Here is a 25,881-nt window from a genome sequence, read left to right as displayed (position 1 = left end):
TTAAATGTATTAAAAAAATATTGAAAAAAATAGACTGAGCAGTCTGCCCAGCAATAAAGGTGAGACGGCATAGTAGCCCCCTCTTTTCAAAGTTATTCCAACTAATCAGATTTTGATGGTAATTCAAGATGCAACAAAGTTTACCAATCACAAGTGGAGGCGGAAATGCGGGGGTAATCGAAAACCTGAAGCAATCGCAAAAGGCATGCACTAGTTCTACCGTGAAATTTATCGTTGTATTAGTACTTAAAAGAGTCCCTGGAAAAAAGTATACAAATAATACAGATTATGGGACCCCTCCCCCTCCCTCCCTTTGTCTCTCTCACTTTGTATAAGACAGCCTTCAGAACTTTCCTTTCACTCGGTTGTACAAAATAATCTCAATCTAACTGAAGAAGCCAAAACAGGGGGAAACCAAAAAAATAAAATTAAAAATCCTCACCCAAATGCCTAAAAATAAGCCGCTTTGAATATCGCGTACTGGGTATGTTCAACTACCATTTGTTACTTCCGAAGTTTTCTGAAATTGACATACTGGGATTTAGATTTAGATACTGAACAAGACAAATCTCTAAAAGAAAAAAGGATGGAAAGGAGAATGACAATTGTGGCTTGACGGAGAGTGACAGTTATACCTGAACTTCTTGAAGGAGAATTTTAAGTTCAGCTGTTATCTCGGAGAAGGAAGGCCTATTGTCAGGAACTGCTTCCCAGCATCTCTGCATTAATTCTAACAGCTTGGGGTGTGCATTCTTTGGAAGATCAGGACGGAGTCCCTAGAAAATAGAATACATGACATAACTTTTAGCCTTTAGGTTCAGATAAATTCAGGAGCTTAACTTTGGTCTCCAGACAAAAAGTGTGTAATATACTAGACTCACTGAGCCATTAGATTCCAACACTTATGTGTCAAATATACAGGCTCCCAGAGGAATTAAGATGGCCACACTTTTTTTTTTTTTAATAGGTAATACTGAAAAAATACCAGAGCTTTAAAACTGGAGAAATGCAACAGCCATAGCCCAAAAAAATGCAAAAGCGTTAATTACTAAATCACGACTCAGCTATTCAGACGTACAAACCTGTCTCACACCCAGGGCAGCTTGTAGTGGAGTCATGCTATCATATGGAACCTGTCATAAAATAAGCTTACATGAATGTCATTTATCTCGACTTATGTGGCACTTTTTTCTCTGAAATTGAATTGTTTTAGAAAGAAAGAGCATGCCTTGGCTGTCACTAGCTCCCACAGGACTATTGCAAAACTGAATACGTCTGCTTTCTGATTATATGGTTGGTGATTTATGACCTTGCGAAAAAGAACAGAAATGAGCAGAAAAACTGTAAGAATACTTACATATGAATATAAAATCAGAGACATTAAACTTCAAATTTGTTCTCGTATGGAATAAAAGCAAGTAAAAGAATTGTATAACTGCTCCTGTAAGGTCTGCTCAGCTCTGCCACCAATGCATTAGTAAATATAAGATGCTTTTTTTTAATAGGTAATCCAAGATTTTATTGAAAAAGAGAAGTTTAAGATGATGAGTGCAAAGCCCACAAGCGAAGGTTTTATTTATAAAATTGGGGTACTGTCATCTTCCAAAAACAAAAAAAGATGATCAGTACAAAGCCAGCATGCTGGCATCCCAAGGGAATTAAGAGCATCCAGCTTCCTTCTCTTGAAGACATGATTTGTTATTAGTTTGCTGAAAAAGGCACATATATAATTAATAAGATATCATCTTTGTAAGCTCAAAAGAGTTTTTTTTATGAGAGATTAGCATCATTCTAGGATGCTGAATTTAATCCTAAAACTGGGTGGCCTGGACTGCTCGACACTGTCTGTATATTTGATGACCAAAAAGATACAGAATCCATAAGGTTATTTACTTCTAAAAAAGCAAGTACCTAAGCCATTACTGAAAGATATCAAAAGAAAGGGTCTTTATAAAACAAGTCGGAAGAGTGAGATTCTCAGTGAAAGGATAAAACAGCGAATTAAGAGTTGATTATTGGATCCATTAAAAGAATCTAGAACTCTAGAATGTAAATTTAGACGCAATATTTTAAAAATCAAAAGCTCAAAACCGAAAGGTAATATCAAACTTAATTAATACCAACCTCAGGTGCCATCCATCTGTATGTTCCGGTCTCCGCTGTCATCACTCCCCCTTGATTTTGGAATCGAGCAACGCCAAAATCTGCCACCTTAACAACCTTGAGACCAAAAAACACAATTTCCATGAAAAAATTAATAATGGTAAAAACAAAAGATCACAACCTTGTCACTCTTTAACTCACTGGAGAAAACAATATTTCAATTTGAAGTCTAACCATCAACAATTTGTATTTTTGCTATCAGGTCAATGTCCATAGACAATGATAAATATGATAACATCAATAGTGTAAAGCGTGACCATAGAAATAGCCAAGGTTCACTGGATTCATTGTCAGGGGTGAATTTCAAGAGGGAAGTATCAATTACAATCAATTAAAATGCTAATAATGATTCTAATCATAGTAATTTCGTAGAAGTCAATTCTGTTATAATTCAAATCCTACAGATCACTCAAATCCTACAGATTAAGTCTGTAATCAACTTTTCAAGCCAAATACATAACTAAAATATGAGCAACTCATGCCAAAAGATCAGAAACAAAAAAGAAAAATAATCATTCCCCATATCCATATCTAGTTCTTTTTACAGGCTATCAACACTTGATTTAAAAATGGAAAACATTTACCATTGGCACTAAGATTTTTCAGGGTGGAACTGCACTGTTGGCTAGTTGGAGAAAAAGAAATCACCATTAGGTATATGAAAATTATTCTAGGATTCTTATAAGTATCATTTGGCTCTTGAAGGTAGCCTGTGATTGAAATATTAAAACTTATGGTGTACATTTGAACCATAAAAATAAAGTTGGCTTTTTTTTTCTTCCAAAAATCGTTTCTTTGTATATTATTATTATTATTATTATTTATAAGTAAGAGATAAATATTATTGATATGAATGAAATAGGCATAGCCCGAGTACACAAGAAGTATACAGAAAGACCCTTAAGTACATTCTAAGAGCGATAAATTAAAGACAAGAAATCATAAACATTGTTCCCATTTAGTATAATAGCAGAAAACCAAAGCATTAAAGTGTGAAAGAAAAAATTCTTCAGCTCCGCCATTGTGTGTTCCTTATCTTCAAAGCATCGCGCATTCCGTTCTGACCAAATGCACCACATGATGCACAACGGGATCATCTTCCACACTGCTGCCACTTGGTGACAACCCTGCATCTTCCTCCAACAACCCAACAAATCCACCACCCTCAAAGGCATAACCCAAGCAATATCAACCTTTTGAAAGATCTCATCCCACAACATCCTTGTTACCTCACAGTGCAATAAGAGATGATCCACAGATTCTCCATGCTTTTTACACATAGAACACCAATCCATCACAATACATCCCCTCTTCCTCAAATTGTCCATGGTCAAGATCTTCCCAAGAGCCGCATTCCATACAAAAAAGGCTACTTTAGAAGGCACTCGAGATCTCCAAATACTCTTCCAGGGAAACGGAGTAAGATCCTGTGTTGACAAGATTTTATAGTACGCCTTGACCGTACATTTCTTGTGATCATTGTACCTCCACTTCAATTTGTCCTGTTGTGCCGTAGGAGTCCCCATGGAGTATAGTAGACTGAAAAAGTCTGATACGCTAGATAATTCCCAATCATGAAAGTCCCTATTAAAAAGTACATTCCATTGGTGAGCACCATGGGAAAAGAGCCGCATATCCGCCATTGTAGCCTCCTTATTACCTGCAATATGAAATAGAGCCGAGAAAGCCCTTTCATGTTCTCCACACCACATGTCCCGCCAAAAACTGATTCGATTGCCCTCGCCAACTACAAACCGGATGTGTTTTTCAAAACAAGGCCACCCTCCCCTTATAAACTTCCATAAACCCACACCATGTCCCCCTCGTACTTCATTGGAACACCAACCGCCCCAAGCAGCACCATATCTAACGTCAATAATTTTTTTCTATAATGATCCCTCCTCCGAGTAATATCTCCAAAGTCATTTCCCCAATAAAGCTTTATTAAAAGTTCTCAGATCACTCACTCTCAACCCACCATGTACAACTGGAGCACACACTGTCTTCCATCTAACCAGATGAAATTTCTTCTCCCCCATACCCCCATAAAAAAGCCCTAAAAAGTTTCTCAATCCTGTTCACCACTCTTGCAGGCATCAGAAACAGAGATAAAAAATATGTGGAGAGGTTAGAAAGAGTGCTCTTCATAAGAGTGAGGCGACCCCCTTTTGATAAATACAACCGTTTCCATCCTGCTAACCTTTTCTCTATCTTCTCCACTACCCCATCCCATATAGCTCTAGCCTTAAAAGAAGCTCCCGAAGGAAGACCCAAGTATTTCATTGGCAAAGAGGACACCTTACAGTCTAGCAGGCTGACGATACCGAGGATACTAGAAACTGCACCCACCGGAACCATCTCAGACTTACCAAGATTCACCTTGAGCCCAGACACAGCTTCAAAACAAAGTACTAATGCTCGTAAAGTTTGGATCTGGTTGCTATCTGCTTCACAAAAGAGAAGAGTATCATCTGCAAATAAAAGATGTGAGATGATGATGGAGCCACCAGTGCCATTACCCACCTGAAAACCAGATAAAAAACCTCCACCAACAGTATTTTATACCATCCGACTAAGGGCCTCCATAACTATAACAAACAACAAAGGAGATAGTGGATCTCCTTGTCGCAAACCCTGAGAACTATCAAAGAACCCCGCAGGTGTACCGTTAGCTAGAACTGAGAACCAGGCAGTAGAAATACAATGACTCGTCCAAGAAATCCACCTATTACCAAAACCACACCTCCCAAGCAGATATAAAAGGAAATCCCAGTTCACATGATCATAGGCCTTCTCCATGTCAAGCTTGCACAGGATACCTGAACCTCCCTCCCTTATTCTATGGTTCAAGCACTCATTTGCAATCAATACCGAGTCAAAAAATTTTCTCCCACGAATAAAGGTGTTTTGAGGCTTGGAAATGATCTGATCCAACACAGAGCTTAACCGATTAGCAAGAACCTTTGAAATAATCTTATACACACTACTAACCAGGCTTATTGGGCGAAAATTCTCAATAATCGAATCCCCATGCTTCTTGGGGATGAGTGCAATGAATGTCACATTAAGGGATTTTTCAAACTTTTGGGAAGAGTGAAATTCACTAAACACTTGCAAAACATCACCTTTCACTATGTCCCAACAACTTTGGAAAAAACCCATTGAAAAACCATCCGGGCCCAACACTTTATCCTTAGCCATACCAAAGATAACCTTATAAATCTCATCTTCATCGAAAGGTCTCTCCAAGATATTCACGCTCTGAGAATCAATGGTCTCGAAGGACAAGGCATCAAGCTTTAGCCTCCAGCTAGCCGACTCAGTGAGAAGGGTCTCATAATAATGTATAATATGATTTTCTAACTCGGAAGGAAAAGATAGGACCTAATTACCTGAATATAGCGACTCAATAGTGTTGCTACGCCAATGAGAATTAGCCACTTTGTGAAAATACTTCGTACACTTATCACCTTCTTTCAGTCAAAGGGCCCTAGATTTTTGACGCCATGAAGTCTCCTCCAACAACAATACCCTCTCCAAATTTGTCATCACCGTGGCCTTCCTCAATAACACCTCCTCCGAAATATCACCCAATAACTCCTTACCCTCGATCTCCTACAATTCCTCCAAAAGAGTCGAGTTTTGATTATCAATGTGACCAAAAACTTCCCGATTCCACTTCTTCAGGTCTTGCTTCAAGGCCTTCAGTTTTCCTGCAAGAATAAAACTTGGATTACCTGAAAACTGATATGTTGACCACCAGGTATGCACCATCTCTGCAAAACCATCTGCTAAAAGCCACATGTTTTCAATCTTTCAGGCGACCCCTGTGTATACCCCCACAATCTAGAGTAATAGGAAAATGATTTGAGCTGACTCGAGCTAGTCTTTTCTGACATACTTTCGGAAAGTCGGCTTCCCATGACGGAGAGACAAGGAATCTATCCAACTTGGACCAAACCCGACCATTTGACCAAGTATACTCACCCCCTACCAGTGGGAGATCCATAAGTTTCAAATCAAATATGAACTCTGAAAACTCCTCCATGGACACAGAATTCCGATAATGCCCCAATCGCTCACTAGGGAAGCAAGTTATGTTAAAATCACCCCCCATACACCACGGCACATTCCAAACGGAGTATAGACCCGCCAACTCCTCCCACAGCCTTCTCCTATCCCTATCCACATTAGAACCATAAGTGCCTACAAATGCCCATTCCCATCCATCAACAACATTTATGAAGAGTGCCACTACTGATAAATCTCCAGTACATTCCTCAATTGCCTCAACCAATCTTTTATCCCACATAAGTAACACTCCACCCGAGGCACCCTCTGAGGCCAAGTAAGACCAACCCACATACGAGCATTCTCATAGGCTCCGCACAATTCTTCTATCAATGTGTTGCAACTTTGTTTCTTGAAAGCACACCACATCACCCTTCTACATCCGCAATAATGATTTGATACGGAGGCTTTTATTGCGGTCATTGAGCCCCCGCACATTCCATGAAATGATCTTACACTTCATGTAAACATAAATTGCCCCTCCCTCTCGATCTATCCCTTCCACCACTCCCTTCCTTCGTGTCATAATTGATGGAGCAAGTTAGCCTTCAAAGTTCTCTATCTTGCTTAGAGGCTAACTTTGTGTGATTAGCTTCAATAGCCACAACAAGGGTCTTAAATTGTTCTTCATAGCCTTCACAAGACACCCCAAAAATAGCCTGTAATTCTTCCACCTTTTTGAAAACCCAGTTTGAAGGACAATTCCCAAATTTGGAACTGGGAGGGAGTGAACACATCGGTGTTAGAACAGCCCCCTCCTCCCCATCACAATCTTTATCCATCACGGCCAATTGCAAATCCGAATCTGAAACTGAGCCACTAGAACAAACAACTTCATCTCTGGGTACCAAAAAATCATCAAAGGTCCTCATCTCCACGATCAAATCCCCAGCAAAATTATCAGAGTTACCAAAAAAATTTCTAGAACAATCCCCCATTAAATCCCTAGCAAAACCACCCATATTCAAACATGGCGAGCCTATCGGAGACCCCATACCTTGTTCCGGCGTGACAAACGGTACCAAAGAGACACAAGAGTCTCCGAGCACCGAGCACAGCGGCTTCTATGCCAACACCGTCGTCAAAGTGAAGTTCTTGCCACTGCATATACTCGGGTTTACTTCTTTGGGCACTGCCGATACATCCTCCGAAACCCCAGCCCTCGCCGACAAACCCAATTTCTGTGCAAATTCTGGCGATGCAAGTGGAATCGTTTCAAACTGTAGTTGTTTCTGAGCAGTTTCCAACGATGAAAAACAGCACGCTGCTTTGCCCAGGTCCAGCTCTACATCTCTGCTCCCTACCGACGCAAACACCTCCGCCCCAGACCTCACCGGCAGACCCATCATCATCGGTGCTGATCCCTGACCCACAGCAGACGGAGAGGATTGAGTCCCACGCGACAACGATGGGATGTCACTGGAATCACTATTTCTCCAGATGGGCTTCACAGCCTGGGTCTGAAGATAGGGTTGGGCCTGCGTACAAGGTCTCTGGCCCGCTTGACTGGCTTGAGGGTGCAGCCTAACTGGAGCCCCAATCTTGCCCTTAAGCCCCTGGATTTGAATGGTGTGCTGAACATGCGTACGAGGCCTCTGGGCCACGTGAATGGCCTGTGGGTGGGGCCCACCAGAAACCATATGCTTCCCCATGAGCCCCTGGCCCATACCGAAGTCACTCTGCATCGCCTCCTCAAAGCACCGTTTTAGGAACCCAATATTAGTTTGTAACGATTCCACTTGGGCTTCCATCTCAACCAAGGCATGCTTTAGAGTTTCCAAATGCAACCCCGACACTCGCCTGCCATCATCTTCGCAGAATTGCTCCATCACCAAAGAGGAAGTAATTCCTGCCCTCCCTACAAATTTTGAATCACGAGATAAGGCTTCTCGGTACGATGAATAGACTAGGTTCCCCTGCAACGGAGGAAGAGGCAGCCATGGCCGGTTCCCTCTGTTGTTCCTTCCTGAAACAGGGGAAGTTGCAGCAACTTCCATCAACAGCTCCCCAAAATTTCTCCACCCCACCCCGTTTCTCCCTTCCGGTATCGCAAGTAAACCACGCCGCTTCTCTTGACCGAACTCTGATACGGATAAAAAATTCCCAAACGAGTTGTGCTGTCTCCGCACCACCAACACCTAAGTTCCATATCTGCGCGACCTAAGAAACCCAGAAGACCCCTCATGTGCTCCTTCCTTTACCGTGACAGCCAACCAACCCAACGATTCTTGGTCCATGGAGATATACTTCACAGCACGACATCTGCTCTCAGTGATTCTCCACCACCTTGCATCTAACTTCTTAAACTCAAAACATTTTTTATCGATAATAACGTTCCTACTCAACTCCATCACTTCACAACTACTCATAAAATTCTGGAAAGACTAAACGAAGCAACACAAATTGCCACCACCGTTACCAGTAAACTAACGCCGACAAAAGACATAGCATTTTTTCTCAAATGTATGGAGAGAAAAAAACATAGCATACCAAGCAATCTTTATATACTATTAATCTTATATAGTTGTGAAAGGGTAATTTAATCACTGAGCTGCTTCAGCCATGAATCAATCAAATCAATAATTCCACAAATTCTTACATTGTGAGTGTCCATTAGCAAATTTGCTGTCTTCAGGTCCCTATGGATTATGTTGTTTTGATGCAAGTACTCCATTCCCATACTGATATCAATTGCAAACTCCAACAGCTGAGGGAGTTCCAAGATGTTATGATTCTTATGCAAGTAATCGTACAGGCTTCCTCCAGGCATGTACTCTGCAAACAAGATCAAAATCCTAGTCAAGGCCAAGAGCCAACTCTATAGGCGGAAAAGATGAAAATAGACACTTATTCAAATACAAAATAACGCATGAAAAAGAACTGTGATGGCATATTTCACTGTACTTGATGCACCGACAAGACTACAACGGGAATTGCTTCAAAGTATGCAACAAATGACAGCCTCTGAAATTCAACTTCACAGTGGACCACTCATCTCAACAGCATGTAACAGGCAGGTAGATGTTGATGGCTTGTAACCCCCCCCCCCCCCCCCCCCCCCCCCCCCAAAACAAAAAAAAAAAAAAAAAAGAGCATAAAAAAGAACTAAATGTCGTACAGGAATGATATGTTGATATGTGATTGCCATTTGTTCAACGATTTCTTGACTTAAATCTCAAATAATGTTGAATTATATTTTGACCTCCCAGTTTAGCTTTTAAATTCTTAATTTGGGTGCCTTTGAACAAGATATTAGTTGTCTTGTTATTGACTTGTTCCCTTTGCACTACATATTGAAACAAAAGTGAAGCTCACAAATGATTACTTCAATGAGTTCCAACATAATTATCACACAAAGGTTTAGGCCTCGTTTGGATAGTCAAATGAGATGAGAAGAGATGAGAAATCTGTGAATAGTAGTAATATGGTTTGTGAATAGCAGTAAAATAGTTTTGAGTTAAGATTTTTATTGGGTTTTGGGAAATAAGAGAAAATGTTGAATAAACATATTATAAAGTTCAAATATTGTTATAATATTAATTTTTAATATTATTTTTGTTTTGAGATTTGAAAAAGTTGAATTGTTTTTGTATTTTATATGGAAGTTTGGGAAAATTGTAATGATTAGTAATAATTAGATAAAAAAGTATGAAAGAGAAATTGAAAAGTGTTTGTGTTTGAGTAGTGTTTGGATGTTGAGATGAAATAAGATGAGATGGGATAGGATGGGATGGGATGAGACCAACTGCGTATCCAAACGGGGCCTCAGTCTTCATATCACCAAAATTAAAAGTGCAGATTATTTAAACATTTCATTGACACACGGTACATGAGGTAAAGCAATAGGCATTCAACCTAGACTATTGAGTGATAGCGGTGAAAGACACGTAATGTTGTACATCAACTGAGAGAACTAAACCAAACAAATTCACAGTAATTTCAACAAATTTTCTCAAGTTACAAAGTTAGAGCAGGAATTTCCTCCACAGGGATATTTTTGCTTCAATACATGTTCTTATACAAGAGCATGTGGTGAAGATACTAATTTCTTGAGCGAATTATGCTTACGGATATTACAGTATGAAACTTGGAAAAGTTCATTTATTTCGACTCACGTCAAGGACAACAACCTTTCCACATCTAGAGTTCATTCATTTTATTTTACTTGCAGTGTCAGCCACAGCTTCTGGCATAGCAAACCACAGTTTCATCCTCTGGCATAAATTCCAGAGGATGAAACCAAAAACAAAAAGGCTGACTTAAGAACAAAGAAAACCACTTAAGCCAAAGAAAAACATTTGAGTTTCCAATAAGGGGTTCTACCAGTTACAATGCACAAATGAGGAGGCTTTGTACATGCACCTATGAAACGAACGACATTCTTGTGCCGGACCTCCCTGCATTCAGATAACCAAAAGCCACAAAATAAAGAAAATGTGGTTAATACATATATATTACTATGGTGAGCAGTAATTTTGACACTCATCCCAAAAGAGATTAGAAACTAAAATATTTTTCTCAAGTTCAATGGGAAAAGGCAAAAAAAAATTATAATTTATAGATGCGAACATAATATAAAATCACAATAGACCCCATAGTTTTGTCAGCAAATGCAGGCACTAGTAATTGTCATAAATTGCACCATAAAAAAATGCAATGAGGATGTGTACAGTTGAGATATCCAGCAACAAGAAGGAAAAGGTGAGATCAATGATGATTCCATCATACATGATTGAGTTGTGAAAACTTCTGGATAGGTATTCGACATCTCAATTGAATCTTAACGGTTAAAGAATCTCTTTCTAGGTTCTGTAGAACAATTAGGAGATTTATAGAAGACACATGGATTTATGCTTCTAACGACTACATGCTATAGGGTGGTAGTCCAGCTTATGGGGTCAAACTTACACGCTCTAACAAGAAACATTTGAATTTAAATCTCATTGATATCACAAGTATATCATACTGAATCCCATTAACCGAATCAATTTTCAAGAAATATGACACATCTAAGTCACACATGGAATTGGTGGTTGGATCGGTGATAAAATAGAACCCTGAGTCTTGAACAGTGATTGGATTAGTGATAAAGAAAGTAATTCGGTTCTGGTCGGTAAGTGGGGAAGGTCACTGTGATGGAAAGGGGAAAAAAAAAACACTTACCCCTCGCCATATTTGGAGGATGAGGAAAAGGAAAATTTCAATAGTGATGTTTTGTCAATGGAAACAAACAGATCATATACTATGAGGGCTTGGCAAGAGCACTTTAATTTTAATTTCTTTCAACATCATCTAAATAGCCAAAAGGATCTAGTAAGCAGACAAAATAACATGTCAAAGAATGCTATATACTGTTACATTGTAGGGTTTTTTTGTAGTAAGATACATCAGAAAAATACTCTTTAGCATATAAAGTACACCATGAATAATATACAAACAGCTGCTAAACTCTTCACCTTAGAATTGCCACTTCCTGAGAAAACTCATCCTCCAGAGCATCGTTCAAATGCTCAGATCTAAGAATCTTGACGGCAACATCTTCACTAAGATAAACTCCACGATACCTTCAGATTACAGCAATAGATTACTGAGCAACATAGTGGGGGACAATTAAGAAGGGGAAGGGGGGTGGACCGACAGCATCAAAACGCAACTTACAGATCTCCACAAGAACCAGATGCAATTCTTTCTCCCATCTTCAATAATCTTCTATCTATTTCCCAATCTCCAGATTTTGCTTCGGCAGACAATGCTTTTTCGACAGCAGAATGAGAATTTGAAGATCGGGACCACGATCCCTATATTTCCAAAGGAGTATATTCATTACTCTTTTATTGGTGTTCATTTTTCACTCATAAGAAGAAAAAAATTAAGGAAGAAGACTATAGAATTGTTCTTCTAGTTCCAGAAATTGACATCACAAATGCACTAGACATCATCTAAATAGTGAAAATTAAGAAGCCATAACCCCAACCAATAGACCAAGACCAGTAACATTTTATAAGATACAGAGAAAGCAAAGACTGTGACATATTTTAAAGCGAACAGTAAAAGAAAATAATGTGTATCAACACCAAAAGCAGGTCATTTAGAGAAGGAAAACAAAAAACAGGAAACTTCGTGTGCTATTTGAAAGATTTCTTGTCTAAAAAAGCAAAAGTTCACAAGTATTTAGATTTGGGAGATAAGACGAGATTATGGGGCATTGTTATGTTTAAACGTGGAAAAAAGTAAGGGGATAAATAAGAGACAAAGTCTCAAAATTAGACAGCATTAAACCAACTCAAACTATACGGTTTGTTTCAGGGCTTTGAAATCCCAATTTTAGTAACACAGTAACAACATCCAGCAAGTTAGAATACCAAGCAAGGTATAATTAAATGAATCTTAATTTTATAATTTTTGGGTGATTAAAGTGTGGACACAACAAAAGAAGACAGAATGAAGGGTAGTTAAATTAATATCTCAACCTATACCTTCTTAGTAAGGTAACATAGGCAAACCTCTAATCCATGAATCATCAGTTACAGAAATCCACGGGGGTTATCATGAGTTTAGAAACTCTAGGTATTAGTTGCTTTCAATACTTGGGAGTGTCATAATCATTACAATTATGTTTTTTGGCTAACAAAGGCCAAACCCACAGTGTCACACCAAAAGTAGTACTCTAACTTTCAGAAATAGAATTAAACATGAAGATAGTGATTGGAAGAATACACTCCGCTTAACACAAGGTTGAAAATTGTGAGCAAAATGCAAAAAATAAAGCAATTAATTGCAGAGAAAAAGGCTAATAGTCAAGCACCACAAACAGCTCCATGTGGCCCAGTACCATAATAGCAAGATATAAATTTTAGTCACATGCCCCCGTACAGATACTGATAACTCATGGTAACCCACAAAAGCTCTGCACATTTAGTTAGAATGTAAATCTAGCCACAGATAGATAATGATAAGCTCAACATATAAGAAATTCGGAGAGAAACCTAAGACTGTAATTTTGGAGCCAAAAATTGTAGTTCTAATTTATTCCGTCATTCAATACGATCGTTAACTTATAAGACTTTGTGATCAAACTAGGCTTTTCAAATTGAATTGTTAAGTTCTATTACCATTAGCATTTCAGATGAGATGCATATAGGAAAAATTCACAATACAAACATGCAGGCCCTTTAAATGGATTAGGCCATAACCAATTCACGTATTGTAACATATCTAGAATGGACATAGAAGCAAGAATTTTTAAGTAAGAATCAACTTCCAGTTGCCACTATATCCATTTCTAAGGCAGGTTTGGGAGTCATCATTAAGTCCTTTTTCCTTTATTCACCAACCATATGCAGCAAAAGACAATCCCTAGTACCATTCACTTCACACAGCTGTGTTAGCACAACGTAACATGGTCAAGGGTATGGGCACTGGCGACTGAACATTCCAAAGTGGTAAGAATCCCTAAGAAATGTATGGATCTAATACTTGGACATGCACCCACACCTGCACCCATCTCCTAACCCTTTGTCCTCATAAATAAGAGAATTTATTTAAAAAATACAAGAAGATGTGCAACCCTAGCACACACCTATGCTCATTTCTTTCAGAGCAGCAGAAACTACTGATTGTGGGAGAAATTAAGGGACATTGTAAAGAAAAACAGAATATCCAAAAACAAGAGACCCAGGAAAGTCCTCTGAGTTGGACCATTTTAATTTCATTCTTAAAGGAGTAATACCAACTTTCCAAGACTCATGCAAACAGTAATATCCAAGTGCATTTGATACTAAGGCCGGTTTTCTGTTTTTATGATCTCAACACACTACCAATCCATAGCCATAAAGAACCCTTCTTCAACGATATGATTTCAATATCTAAAGAACACATAAAAATAGATTATGAATACAATAAGACACAAATTACCTCACTTCTAGCAACTGCTCTTTCCATAGCTTCATACAAACCATCTGTATCCTGGCCACAACATTGCAAAGTCAGCAACATTTGGACTCAGCACAGATCCCTGTCATAAAAGAAATATAATCACAATGCTCCTTATTATATTACAAGCTCGCCGTCCTGGGATAAGCCACAATTTGTTTAATTTAACCAATTTGAAACACAAACATGATAATTGAATGCAATTGCATGAAAAGTAATTGATAAAGACATCAACTTCATATAACAATTTCACAAAAGTTCACCAGGACAGGACACTGCAAAATAATTACGACACAAAAGAACGTTTACGGCAGATGTGCAACAAGTGATAACAGGACTGATTTTTTTTCTTTTTTATTTTGTACTTTTTTTTTATTCTTCTTTTCTTTGGTTCCTGGTTTTTTTAGAAAGCATCAGAAGTGTAGAAACAAAACCAGGAAGTGCCACATAAAATTATATTGTAATGATAAAAATGAAAACATCATAATCAATGAAATTAGAGCATTACAATAGAAGAAACCTCAAAGAAATAAGCAGCCATAATTCATATTATACCAAAAGAAAAATATCATGGATGACCAAAGTTCTGAAAGTACAAAGGGCAACATGAACGACAATAAAACAATAAAAATGACAAAGTACCTCAACATGCCACCCCTCCACCACAAATACATCCAGCGAGTAGCCATCAGTTGTTGAGAACACATGTGCTTCACGGATGTTCAATCCTATATCCGAAAGCAATGCAGAAAGCTAGAACAAAAAAACAGCAGGTTATTAAAACTCCATAGGCCTGATGTTCTTCCAGTTTTAGGGCTCGTTTGTTTTTGCAAATGAGATAAGATGAGATGGGTTGAGATTAAAATTAAAAAGTTGAATAAAATATTATTAGAATATATTTTTTTAATATTATTTTTGTTTTGGGATTTGAAAAAGTTGAATTTTTATTTTATTTTGTAATGGAAGTTGGGAAAGTTAGATGAGATGAGATATTTTTTGAAAACAAACGAGGCCTTAGTTGTCATGTATTTACAACCTTGAAGGGCAATGGAGTCTGTCAGAAGTAAGATGGCTATAAGTTTAAGTTAATGCAATAGAATTCCATTTTCCGAAAAGGCAACTTTATTCATCAGGGTTTGTTAAGAATACGTTATAATTGTAGTAAACATAGTACTATGTCAGTGCTAACATTTGATGCAGACACAAAAAATGCGGCAAGCATTTCTATTACAGCATTATGAATGGATAAAATCCAGCATCGATTCAAAGTAAAGAACTACTTTGAATGCCAAGGAAGAGTTTTTTTAAAAGGCATATTTTTACAGAGGCCAGAAATTTATCCTATCAAGACAAATGCAGGATCCAGAAAGAAATCTAGCATGGTCAGATGACCAACTGTAAATTTGATGTTGCTGGTTGAACACCAAGGATGAGTTACAAAAGAATAATCACAATAATGTATTGGACAAACTGCACCTATTAGTAGGAACACTACAGTACACATACAGAGCTCACCAAGCAATTGAATGATTCGAGTAACCCTATAACATTAAAAAAAAAAAAAATACTAGAAATATGAGAATCTAGGACAGACAGAGAAAAGTTGCCCTCATTGAACACATTTTATCATCTTAACGCATATAAGGACGTCTATAACTCAAAGGTTCTTTGTTTTTGTAGACATCAAGCTTAACGCACACAATAAACCGTAATGGATGTATGAATCTGAACAGTAAAGTTGCATATAGAAGAGGTTGGAAAACTTCAGTCATAAATCAGTCATACTAGTTCGTGGAACTGTGGAAGTATAAGACCAATACACAATGAAATAAAGTGAAAGCAATTCCCCACTGTCTAAAAATTAGTATGTTTCTTCCCAATAAAATACCTGACTAAGAAGCTTGGGCTTGTCAATGGTGGAAAATATCACTTCATGAATTGGAACTTTTGAAAACTCTTGCCTGCATTGTGTTTCAACAATCGTCAACTTAATTAACCAGTACATGCTAAATGAGTGTAGACTGTAACCGTACATCCAACATTTTGGCTTTAGATAAATACCAGAAATACTTCTTCCTCCACAGAATAGTCCAGAGAAGTTAATCAAGAAAGAACTTGATCAAATATGATGGGTGAGATGCATGCAATATGCCTTCAGCACACAACAAACGAACAAAAGGCTCTACTAAACATGAAATATACATATTCTGGCTTTTTATGCATTCAATATATAAACACACATATAAATGTAAAGAATCAGAACCAAAATACTTTTTTTTTTTTTTATAAGTAAAATAAGTATTTATTCATCTAACCAACTGTCAATTACAAAATCAGAATATGCCCTAATTATGTAGGAGCATTAGAAACTAAAAACTCATGGAAGTCCATGCCATTAAAGTTCACAGCAATGGCCCAAGTACAAAGAGTCCTAAAAAATAACATTTTTAGCTCCACCATAGATCTCTTTGTCTTCAAAAATCCTCTCATTGCGCTCCTGCCACAAACACCACATAATACAGATAGGAATCATCTTCCAAACCACCTTGATCTGTCGCACACCTCGAATTGAGTTCCAGCAAGCCAAGACATCCAACACGGTTTTCCGCATAACCCACGCTAAGTCCATTCAGTTAAACACCTCATCCCATATAGTCCTGGCTACCTCGCAATGTAAAAGTAAATGATTCACCGACTCACCCCCTCTTTTACACATGCAACACCAGTCTGCTATAATTATGCTTCTTTTTCTCAGATTATCCGTAGTGAGAATCTTCCCCAAAGACGCTGTCCACACAAAGAAAGAAACTTTGGGAGGAGCCTTATTACGCCAAAGCTTTCTCCAGGGAAACTGTACCTCAGGAACTTGTGTGAGTAACTTGTAGAAAGAGCGAACAGTGAACACCCATTTCCTTGCTGGACTCCACCACAGGTCATCTGCATGCTGGATATTTGGGCGACAAGAATACAATAGACTATAAAAATCAACAAAACTCCCCATCTCCCAATCCTGTGCCGCCCGATTGAAGTTGATATTCCAATGGATGTTTCTTCCTACAACTTCCATAACCTCCGCCACCATGGCATCTTTAGCATTTGCAATCAAGAAAAGTGTAGGAAACAAGTCTTGTAAAGCTCTATTGGTACACCAAACATCCTTCCAAAATCTAATCTTGGAACCTGTACCCAATTGCAGTCTTGTGTGTTGATGGAAAAGCTCCCACCCTCTTCTAATGTGCTTCCATAACCCCATTCCAGAGGCCCCTCTAACTTCTCTAGTACACCAACCCTCCCCTAAACCACCATATTTGTTCTCAATCACAATTTTCCATAAGACTTCTGGTTCCTTGATATATCGCCACAACCATTTGCCAAGTAACGCCCGATTGAACACCCTCAAATTTCTGATACCCAAACCGCCATTGGAGATAGAGCGGCACACCATCTCCCACTTGACAAGATGGAATTTAAACTCTTCGCCTAAGCCCCCCACAGAAAGTCTCTCTGCAACTTCTCAAGACAACCCGCCACACTTGCCGGTATAGGGAATAAGGATAAGAAGTAAGTGGGTAGATTAGAAAATGTACTTTTAATTAGCATAATCCGGCCCCCTTTTGACAAATACATTTTCTTCCAACCTGTCAGTCTCCTCTCTACTTTTTCAATCACATTATCCCAAATAGAGCGCACCCTCGAGGCTATACCCAATGGTAATCCCAAATAGCTCTTAGGGAGAGACGCTATCTTAAAACCCCGTGTACCAGCCAACTCCCTCATATTCTGAACTTCTCCAATAGGCACCAACTCAAATTTATCATAATTCACTTTTAAACCAAACACTGCTTCAAAACAAAGCAGCAATGCCTTCACAGCCCTCAACTGATCTGGATCAACTTTGCACATAATAAGCATATAGTCTGCAAAGAGCAAATGCGAAATGGTAGTAATACCCCTACTCGACGATCCAATCTGGAAACCACTAATAAAACCATTAGTCACTAAAGCCGAGATCATCCTGCTTAGTGCCTCCATAATAATAACAAAAAGTAAAGGAGATAATGGATCCCCTTGTCTCAAACCACGAGAGCTCGGGAAGAAACCCTCTGGGCTGCCGTTGATTAACACAGAGAATCTTGCCGTGGATATACACCAACTGATCCAAGACCTCCATCTTTCTCCAAAACCACACCTACCCAATAGATATATAAGAAAATCCCAATTAACATGATCATACGCCTTTTCCATATCTAACTTACACATAATCCCTGAGCTGCCAACCTTCAATCTACTGTCCAAACATTCATTAGCAATTAGAGCCGCATCCAGGATCTGTCTACCCTTCACAAAGGCATTTTGAGGCTTAGTAACAATCTTCCCTAAGACCCCACTCAAACAATTAGCAAGCACTTTTACAATGATCTTGTATGTACCATCCACTAGGCTAATAGGCCGAAAATCTGTAATCTCAATGGCCCCTACCTTTTTAGGGATTAAAGCAAGAAATGTGGTATTGAGGCTTTTCTCAAATTTTTCTACCGAGAAAAACTCCTGAAACACATTCATAAGATCCTCTTTTATCATCACCCAACATTCTTGATAAAAACCCATAGAGAACCCATCAGGGCCGGGGGCCTTATCTTTTGTCATTTTCCTTATTACATCATAACTCTCTTCCTCTTCGAAAGCACTCTCCATCCTGGCAACTTCCCCCGGCTCAATAGTGTCAAAAACCAATCCATTCAGAGTAGGCCTCCACCCCACCTGCTCAGTGAGGAGCTCTCCAAAGAAATTGACCGCGTGATCTTTTATTACCTCTTCTTCGCTGCACTCAACCCCCACAATTTTCACCACCTCAATGGTATTATTTCTTCTATGAGAGTTTGCAATTTTATGGAAAAACTTCGTGCTCCGGTCCCCCCTTCCTTTAGCCAAAGAGCTCTTGATTTTTGGCGTCATGACATCTCTTCTTGTAGAATTATTCTCTCAAGATCTGCAACCAGCAAAGTTTTCTGTGTTTGCTCCTCCTCAGTAAGTGATCTCCCTTCTTGTAGTCTTTCTAAGTCCTGAATTTCCCTCCACTTGGTATTCTTGTTTTCCTATACATTGCCGAAAGACTTTTGATTCCACACCCTTAAGTCTCTTTTTAAAGCTTTCAGCTTATTTGCAAAAATAAAACTAGGGGTACCTTAGAAGTGATACGAAATCCACCATTGTTTAACCCTTTCCACAAAACCTTCAGACTTCAACCACATATTCTTAAACTTAAAATACCTTCTACCGCTGCGAATACCTCCACAATCAAGCAAAATAGGCCAATGATCTGAGGCTAGGCGTACCAAACATGTTTGCCAGACATCCGGAAAATGACTTTCCAGCTCAGGTGAAATTAAGAAGCGATCCAAGCGAGACTAGGTCTGATTATTCGACCATGTGGCTAAACCCCCTGCAAGTGGAAGGTCGATCAAATTCAAGTCAAAAATACACTGAGAACTCCAAACTTGCTAGCCTCAATCTTCTACTTCCAAAACATTCACTTTGGAAACGAACCACATTGAAATCCCCCCCAATATACACCAAGGGAGCTCCCACTAGAAACAAAATACTGTCCACACAATTTCAATAAAAGAGGCATTCATTCACTACTTGAAAGCGTTCTCAGAAAAAGGAAGCTGCACTTTTCATATAACATGAATCTTTAAAAGAACAAGTCTATATTTGTTATGTTTAAAAATTGAAGTATCCGTCAGATACAGCTTCTACTTTGAAGTATCCATGCTTCCTGGGACAGAGAGCTTCTCTCCAAATCCCCCACCAACCTAGGAAGTCGTGTTTTTGCTTCATTAGGAGTGCATGCTCAGATATAAAATTAGCCTAACATGTTTACATGTTAAACCTTTGTTATTTTATCTGGGTGCTGTCTTTTCACACTGCCAATGCTCTAATATGACTTTTCATTTCAGATAATAATGGTTACCAATGAAAGGAAACCCCTAGTTCTGAGTATTTAATAGCAATATAATGGAAATTATCAAAACACTACATATTAAAACCACTGTACAAACAAAGAGTAAAGTTGTACTATTTTGAAAGCAGAAGAATCTTGCTCATCTGTAGTTAGGTTAGGTTTTTTACAAGTATCTATAGTTACGTTAGTTAATAGTGTCTGCACTTTAAATCTTCTCGACCAGCATAGAAACGGAAGAAATGCTAACAAAGACTTGCTCAGGCACCTTCTGGAAAAGTTCTCTGTATGATATCTCTCCTCCATGTCTCTTGGATTCCTTCTAACATCCAAATTTAGGTCCTCAAGCTTAGCGCAAGGTTCAAACTCAATAGCACAATCCCTGGTCCTAGTTACAGAAATAATATTAATATGAAATAGAGGAAAAAAAAAAACCACAACTTGAGAATGAGAACTACAGTCACTGGAATCCCACAGTAACAAATGAAGAGAAATACTACAATATTTTCATTGAATTAAGCGAAGGGATTGGGAGAGAAAGGGAGGTGCGGCATGAACATAAGACTAGCAAAGATCAAATACCTTTTTTGTGATGGCACTACTCCTTCATTAGCAGCATTACAAGATGGCCTTGGGGTAGAGAGAGCACTTACAGATTGCTGATCATCATTACCATCAGTTCTAGTAGAAGCAGTCTACCCAGCACGACACAGAAACAAAAAAAGAATTGAAGACATAATGAAGAACATACACGTTCATAGGAGTAAGAATATACAAGGCTTAAAACAAAATGGAAGGAAAAACCGAAAGTAATATCATAAAGTATGATAGTTTACATATTTTCATAGGAGTGTGATTCTTCATGGTTTCAGTATGCCATGGGAAACCAAAATTTCCGAACTTGAAAAGTGAGCAATTGGATGATGCAATTAGATTTAAAATATTGCTCCACATAAACTAGATGTACATTGATCCAGATCAAAATTTTCTCTTCTTTTCTTTTCTTTTTTCCTCTGATGAGTAATCCGGATCAGATTTTTAGTAACAATATTAACAATTTAAAGCTACCGTTGACTAATGCATATATGCTACCATTGTTGGTCTTGAATTGGGTAATGGCTGGAAGGGTGGTTGCTCTCCTAGCCAGCAGGAGAGGTCTCTATGGTAATTACCAAATTGCAGCAGTATGGAAGATGACAACAACATGTCTATTGTGGTGCATTTGGTGGGAAAGAAATGACCAGAGCTTCAAAAACTAGGTACACTCTCTAGATGAACTTAAAAATTTCTTTTTCAATGTGTTGTTTGTTTGGGCCATAGCTATAGATTTCAATGGAATCAGTTTTCATGATTTCCTTGTATCTATCTCTGACTCTTAATTAGGTGTCTTTTCTTGTCTATTTCCTGTGTACTTGGGCCACACCTTTTTAATAGCATTAATGAAATTTATTTTACTAATAAAAAAAAACAATTGGCTTGTTCCAAAGATGTTTACCATAAGGAGATTGCACTCATCAATTAGAAACTTTTTTCCCAACAATAAAGATTACTCTAATATGAAACACCAACTCTTTAAACAATCCATTCTCAGGGAGATTTTCTACATATAGCAAATGACAGTCATGGTATCTAATACTTTAGGTAGAGTTGAGAGAACACATTTCGTGACCATACACATATGTCAAGGTGCGTGTATGTCATACTGGGAACTACCCTACTCACATTTGAATCAAATGTTCATTCAATATAAAAGAATGGTAGAAGAGAAACCCAAAACAAAAATCAAGGTATGTTATCCAAACACTTTATTTTCAAGAACACAAGCATCACAAAAATAGGTTTCCTCAAATTAAACTCGCAAATGCAATTGAATCAAATGAAAGGTTTTACCTCCAAGAAACGGATATTATAGACAGGTCGCTTCTCAGGGTCCTTTGCCAATGCAAGAATCTTTTGATGTAACAAAACATCTTCAACTCTTTCCATATTTACATCAAGTCCATAACTGACAGAAAGAAAATGCAAATCTGTAAGTTTATTACCTTGCAAGAAAACATGCTTTACCCGACATATAACTTTTTTTTTATAGGTAATCAAGAAGTTCTATTCAGAGAAATAGGCAAAGCCCAAGTACACAGGTAGTATACACGAAAAGCACCTAGTTCGAGTTTACAATTGAAAGGAGCAAATCATGGACATTTAGCACATTACAAACAATGGCCCCCACCCATAACTATAACTATATTCACATGACTACTTTACATTCAAATTACTGTTAAACAATCGTTTACTTAACTTGAAGAAAATATATAAAAACAACATCGAAAAATTCGTCCATGTTAACATACATCTGGGCTCTTTTTTCACAGTTTGGCTGTTTATGGTTGTGTATTAGTTCTTAGAAGTTCTCTTGGCTGCTTTTAGTCAATTGGGCCATGGAAAAAATGAAGGCAAAAGCTTTGATATCCTATTGCTTAATATTGCTTGGGCAGCTCACCCATACCATATCTGGTTGCAGAGAAATGTCCTCAACCTCACAAACTCATTTGAAGATGATTACCGCTAATGCCATGGTTGCAGTTACAAGTGCCAGGATAGCAAGTTATGATGAAGTGCATATATATATATATATATATATATTTCTGGATCGCTAATTTAAAATTTGGTTGCTTGCGCTAGTGTTAGCGTTTTGCTTGCATTAGCATGCTTTGCAGTCAGTTAGTTTTTCTTCTTCACGGTGATGAAATACAGAATTAATAACTACACTCCTTTTTTTTATAGGTAAAAGTAAAATATTATTGAAATAAGGATAGTAACAAAGTACACCAGAAGTATACTAGCAGATCATGAAACCTAATTACATCTAGGTACTGGTGAAATTAATAACTACACTCCTATAATCACTCGAGCGGTAAAAAAATGTTTCCATTTTTTAATAAGCAATATCATCTTTAAAAACACCAAAAAATAATTAGACAAATTCCACTAGGAAGGGAAAAAATGAAATTTAAAGAAAACTCCTGAAAAAAGAAGCACGCTTTTATATGCTAACTGTAAAACTGTCAACAATTACGTTTATGAAACAAACACGCCCTTATTATCTTCAGCAATCAAAGAACTCAATGTTGTACCAATTACCAGGTCACTACCTCTCCAGAACGATTTTAAAGGGATAAGTCAAAAAATGATAATGGAAACTATACGCAAGATAGTCTTCAATAGAAAGCATTTCAGCCACTGTACAGCCACTGTACAAAGTCACAAATCCACAATCCATTCACACACGCACACATGTATCACACACGCACACATGTATACGCGTATATAAACAACCCCCCGGGGGGGAACCGACTCACACGGTGATCGCAGTCAACTTTACAAAATGAAAGCCACTAGGAATTAGATAACGAAAAAACTTGTATAGAAAAAACAAACGACAAAAAGAAAACGAAGATAGCAAATAAAATTGAATTTAGAAGCAATCAGAATTGTACCTAAGAGGCAAGCGACTGAAGTGAGCATCCAAGAGCTCGCGAAATTTAGGATTAGAGACGACCTCCTCGTGCCCGCTCTCCACCAACCGGTTGTACACGTCGTTTCGCACTTCGTAGCCGCCGCCGCCGCCGAAGCTCCGAGGCGGCGACGAGCTCTCTCCCATGCCTTCGACTAAATCCATGCGGTTTCGTTGTATGTATCAAGCTAGTAGTCGAGAATCATGGCGGAGAAGAAGTGAGGGAGAAAAACGAAGAGCAAGGGGGAAGTGAGGTGAGATGCTCCGGAAATGAGGATTAGCAGAGGATCTTTGACTACAGGAAGAATCTAAGAAGAAGAGGGAGAAGCTTGGAGTTTTGAAGGAAGATGGAGGACATTTTCGTCACAAAAAAGGGTAGCAGAGAGATCGAGAGAGAGAGAGAGAGCAAGAGCCTGACTAGGAAGACACGTCTTAAGAGAATGTCAGGTCTGTGGCTGTAGCTTTGAAGATAGGATCATAGGAGGCAGCTGGTGGTCCCCTGTATAAAGGTAGACAAGGTTTAATAATAATAACAAATCATTTTATTTATATTGTGAAATGAGATATTGATAATTATTTTGTACAATATTACTTATATAGAAATCTAAAATTTCACTTGTTACAAGTTTTATTGGATCATCTGAAATCAAGATTTTTTAAAATTTGTGTACAAATTTCATGTTAGATTTTTGCAAAACTAGACATAATATATAAATCTTATAACTTATGATTAGTCTAGAAAGAGTTGGGTTATTTACAAGTCCAACAGGTAAACGTCACCCATATCCATTATTATATTTATATAAAATATTAAAATATCAGTATCTTTTTCTTTAAACTGATGTTACAATTTCCACGTTAACAATTTATTTAGTATATCATTAAACAGATTTTCAAATAGAATCAGTCCACCTAATTAATATACATATATATATATATATAATATTAAAATCTCGTTTAGATAATGAGAAGAGATGATTTTAAATTAGTTGAATAAAATATTATTAAAATATTATTTTTTAATATTATTATTATTTTAAAATTTAAAAATATTGAATTGTTTATTATATTTTATATGAAAACTTTAAAAAATTATAATGATGAGATGAGATGAAATAATATGAGATAATTTCTATATCTAAATGAGCCCTAAATGTTATAAGACTCAAGTGGTATATGATATATATGTATCTATTTGAAATCTATTGCATAATTCAATTTCTAAACTTGAATCACCTTTAAACTTTTAATCTGAGCTAAATATATCTCAAAATTAAATTATATCATGTAAATTATGTGCTGTAAAGACTTTAGAATAAAATTATTCAATATTTAATATGACGTTAGTGATAATTATATATTAAGCGTACTAGAAGGATGATTGCATGAAGATTACTTTAATGGGATCAATATTTCTTTAAAGCTTTTATCCTGATTCTAAAATTTAAACTAAAAAATAGATATATAAAATGTATAGTACAGCATTTATTGGACATTAAATTATATAGATTCGTATAAATAACAATGGTTTTATTAAGGCATCTAATAGCATTAGTATTGGATTCATCATTTTTATATTTAAAATTTGATTAAAAGTACATATTTTTTATAAATTCAAAACATCCTTATCCATAATCTCACATTGGATTAATTATTAGATTCGTCAAAATAATAATATAATATAATTTTTTTAATAATAATAATTTTAATTTAGTTTTTTCATATTTTACAATTATATTAACTATATGTTAATTAATAATTTAATTTGATACTTAAATTATTATTTCTCAACTTAAATATATTGTGGCTCAAAATTAGGAAACAATAATTTAAGTAAACAAAATAATTGTTATAGAGTGTGAATAATGGGTCTTCAAATTTGAAAATGAATTGGAATGTACTGTAGTTCAAAGTTTCAGATTTTAATTTTTGGTGAATCTAATGCAGTGATTTTAAATATAAATTTATCAAAAATTGAACTCATTTGATGAGTCCAATACCAATACTCTAACACTTTATAAAAGAGTATTTTTAGAAAAAAAAAAAAAAAAGTGGATAGGATTGAGAAATGATTGCGAGTTGCAATGACAAGAATGCCCATTGGGTCCCTATCCATAATTAAAAATAGGAAGGAAATTGGGAAGGAAGGGTGATTTCGTACTAAATAGTAAATTCTATTATTATAATATGAGTAATATTATACACAATATTTTCATTTTATTTTGATCATATTAAATAGTAT

At 37.2% G+C, this 25,881-nt stretch overlaps 1 protein-coding gene across 2 annotated transcripts; it reads right to left on the bottom strand.

Annotated features, from left to right (window-relative positions):
* Positions 1-212: 212 nt before the first annotated feature.
* Positions 213-24,081, bottom strand: LOC121242055 (serine/threonine-protein kinase STY46-like). 2 transcript variants are annotated; one of them, XM_041139947.1, is made up of 16 exons: positions 23,623-24,081; positions 22,019-22,133; positions 20,711-20,823; positions 20,397-20,516; positions 16,055-16,127; positions 14,809-14,919; positions 14,149-14,199; positions 11,893-12,032; positions 11,691-11,798; positions 10,558-10,631; positions 8,834-9,009; positions 2,125-2,220; positions 1,229-1,309; positions 1,083-1,133; positions 636-776; positions 213-520 (listed from the first exon to the last, which is right to left on the bottom strand). In XM_041139947.1, exons 1-16 carry the CDS (start codon positions 23,802-23,804, stop codon positions 491-493), a joined length of 1,662 nt encoding a protein of 553 aa, XP_040995881.1. In that variant the 5' UTR covers positions 23,805-24,081; the 3' UTR covers positions 213-490. The 2 variants fall into 2 exon arrangements, with proteins under 2 accessions (XP_040995881.1, XP_040995882.1); XM_041139948.1 differs by having other exon boundaries at positions 20,397-20,510.
* Between the last annotated feature and the right edge of the window lie 1,800 nt (positions 24,082-25,881).

Source organism: Juglans microcarpa x Juglans regia, chromosome 8D, assembly GCF_004785595.1.
Source record: "Juglans microcarpa x Juglans regia isolate MS1-56 chromosome 8D, Jm3101_v1.0, whole genome shotgun sequence".
Classification (NCBI taxonomy): Eukaryota; Viridiplantae; Streptophyta; class Magnoliopsida; order Fagales; family Juglandaceae; genus Juglans; species Juglans microcarpa x Juglans regia.
The sequence above is the reverse complement of the archived record's forward strand: the minus strand, read 5'-3'. Positions and strand labels throughout refer to the sequence as shown.